This window comes from Cynoglossus semilaevis, chromosome 12, assembly GCF_000523025.1.
Source record: "Cynoglossus semilaevis isolate Cse_v1.0 chromosome 12, Cse_v1.0, whole genome shotgun sequence".
NCBI classification, from domain to species: domain Eukaryota; kingdom Metazoa; phylum Chordata; class Actinopteri; order Pleuronectiformes; family Cynoglossidae; genus Cynoglossus; species Cynoglossus semilaevis.
This window is the reverse complement of record NC_024318.1, coordinates 290,461-293,259: the sequence shown is the minus strand read 5'-3', so window position 1 is coordinate 293,259 and position 2,799 is coordinate 290,461. Positions and strand designations below refer to the sequence as shown.

General features: G+C 43.1%; 1 protein-coding gene across 1 annotated transcript in view; it reads right to left on the bottom strand.

Moving 5' to 3' along the window:
* The window catches only part of map4k3b (mitogen-activated protein kinase kinase kinase kinase 3b), a 16,768-nt gene that overhangs the window by 9,319 nt on the left and 4,650 nt on the right, over positions 1-2,799 (bottom strand). The window contains 3 exon segments of the mRNA XM_025060668.1: positions 930-968; positions 1,242-1,294; positions 2,639-2,701. Coding sequence (XP_024916436.1) covers positions 930-968; positions 1,242-1,294; positions 2,639-2,701 — 155 coding nt within the window.

The following is a 2,799-nucleotide window of genomic DNA, read 5'->3' as shown; positions in this document are numbered from 1 at the left end:
AAAGGAGACAGGAAGTGAGTATTGGGGGGGCGGGGGTGTAAGAGAAAGAGGAGGAGTGGGGAGAGGGAGATCTGAGTGAAGCGTGCGTCACAGACTACTCCTCGCCTCCGACTCCTGGGCACATCTACAAGGACTGGGCGGAGTCAAACCCGTGGTCCAATGAAAAAAATAAAATTCATACAGATCTGAACCACGGGGGGGGATTTACCCACAATGCATCAGCAACATTCTAGAGCCAAGCAGATTGAAACCACACAGTCCTTACAGATCCCAGACCTGAGAGAAACTAAACTTCTGTCTCAAAAAAAAAATCATCTCTTCAACAAAATATTCACAGTAATACATACTGATGAGTACTGAGTACTCACTGTACACCCTGCCGACTAAAAAAAATTGACATGTTGTGTTTTAAGGTGTTTTAAAGATGGTTTTAAATAATGTAAAATACACATCATGATGATGATCATCGCCATCGTCTCTGAGCCACGAAGGAAAAGAGCTGAGTCAACCCCGCTGCAGCTTTGGCCAAGAAACTGCACATACGGGCATGTGTGTATAAACACACACAGGTGGGTGGGGAGTGTGTGTGTGTGTGTGTGTGTGTGTGTGTTGGTGTGTCAGCCATGCTCTGCAGGAAGCTCGTGTAGAAGCGCAGCCGTTTTCCTGATGATGCGAAAGCATGATGCAAAGCCACAGGGAGGAAAAAAAAAACAAAAAAAAAAAAACCCCTCAGCAGTGATAGATGCATGTGATTGGCCCAATTAGTCCTGCCGTTAACAGTGATTGGCTGATGGGCGTTGGTGTTGGTTAGAAGATCAGAAGAGAACGATCACACTGTTGATGATGACTCACCTCTGATGACGTTGGTGTTGGTTAGAAGATCAGAAGAAAACGATCACACTGTTGATGATGAGGCTGCGCTGACTCACCTCTGATGGAGCTCCTCCTCCACCGACTTCAGGAGACTCCTGGGAAAAAAAACAAAAAATACATTTTTACGAGGAGAAAATCAAAGATTCCTGATTCGTCCTTCAGTTTTCTGCTGAGCAGGCACCAACAGCACGAGTTATAAATAAACGAAGGAGCCTGGATGATGAAACCTGATACACTCTTTTGTCCAAGTGGACGACGGGCAAAAATAAACAGGAACAACGGGAAAAAAGACAAAGGTCAGGAGCGGAGACACAGAAGACGAATGTAACATACAAAGAGAGGAAGACGAAACCTGAAGAGTGACTCACTTGTTTCCTCCCAGCAGACTCGGCGAATCATGTCCGTAGTCCAAGTGCAGGTCCTACGGAGACACAGTGGACATTAGCACGGTGACGTGACGTGACAAGTGGCTCATCAGTCATTTGTCTGAGGTCAAACACGATCCTGACGACAGTGGAATGTATCAGTGACTACTGTTAATGAAGCAGCGGCCGCGGCATTTACACAGCCTGCTGTTAAAACGGACAAAGAATCACAGGAATCTTCAGGCAGCTGTTCTTTCACATTGTGGCAAAATAAATGAAAAGTTGAAAACTGCAGGTAGAAATATTAATAAAGTCACTATTTTTTTACCTATTATTGATGAGTAATAATTAACAGCCTCTACTTCGTCCAGAACTGACGATAACGGCCACAATGTGAACGCAGCAGCATTATGTCATTTATAATTATTATTATTTTTAATTTAATGACAGAATGCAACAAGCGTGATGAAATCACTGAACACACAGAAGCGTCCAAACACACACACACACACACACACACACGGCCTCACTGCTCTGTTCAACTACAGAAGGTCAGAGGTCAGAGGTTAGAGACGTGGTTAACAGTGATGTGAGAACACATTCTGCAAAGAACGACAGATCAGGGTTTTACCTTAAATTTAGTTTGTAAAGTTTGTAATCCAAGAGGACAAATTTAATGCTGAGTGTGTGTGTCAGCAGCTGGATGGATGTTTTTACTGGTTCAGGCTTTTTTTTTCTCCAGGAGTAGAATTTATTTCCAAGCATGGCATAATTAAAAAAAAAACATCATCTACATTTACTGTATCATGTGCTAAAAGCTAAAAAACAAACCCCATTTTATTGGGTTGGATTTTTGTTGAGCTTCAGGATAAAAATGGGAGTTGATTTTTGGGATTAAAGGTAACATTTGAGACACATCTGCAATAAATTTGAAGAAATGGATTTGACATAAAAGACAAAAAAAAAAAACAAAAAAAAAAAACCCCAACACCACTGAGAAGACTGGATAAAACTACGACACCAGTTAGTGAGGCAGAAACCAGAGCTGGAAAAGAGGTGAGAAAACGGACAGAAACAGATGGACCGAGCTGAAGGAGGAGAAATAAAAATAAAAAAAAGTTAAAAAAACAACAATGGAAACAGAGCAGCCAAAGCCAATCAGCACTGTGGGGAATGAAAAAGATGGGGGGGAGAGGGGGAGAGGGAGAGGGAGGGGGGGATGGCAACATGGCCAACAGAAGTAAAAAAAATGTATTCTGTAGAAACAAGATGGAAATGGAAAAAGAAATAAACGATAAAGAAAGCCAAAAATAAAAGAGGTGATACAAGGGATAAAAGAGAGAGAGAGAGAGAGAGAGAGAAAGGGGGAGAGGGAGAGAGTCGGATAGTAGGAGTACTACCAGATTAGATCTCGCGGTATAGTAGAGCTCCTCAACACAGTCCAGATAGGGCTCAGAATCACACTGGTCAGCAAGACAGAGCGAGAGAGACCTCAGTTAATATATTAACCTGGACTGATGGAGGGGACGGGGGACGGGGGGACGGGGTGGACACACAGTGG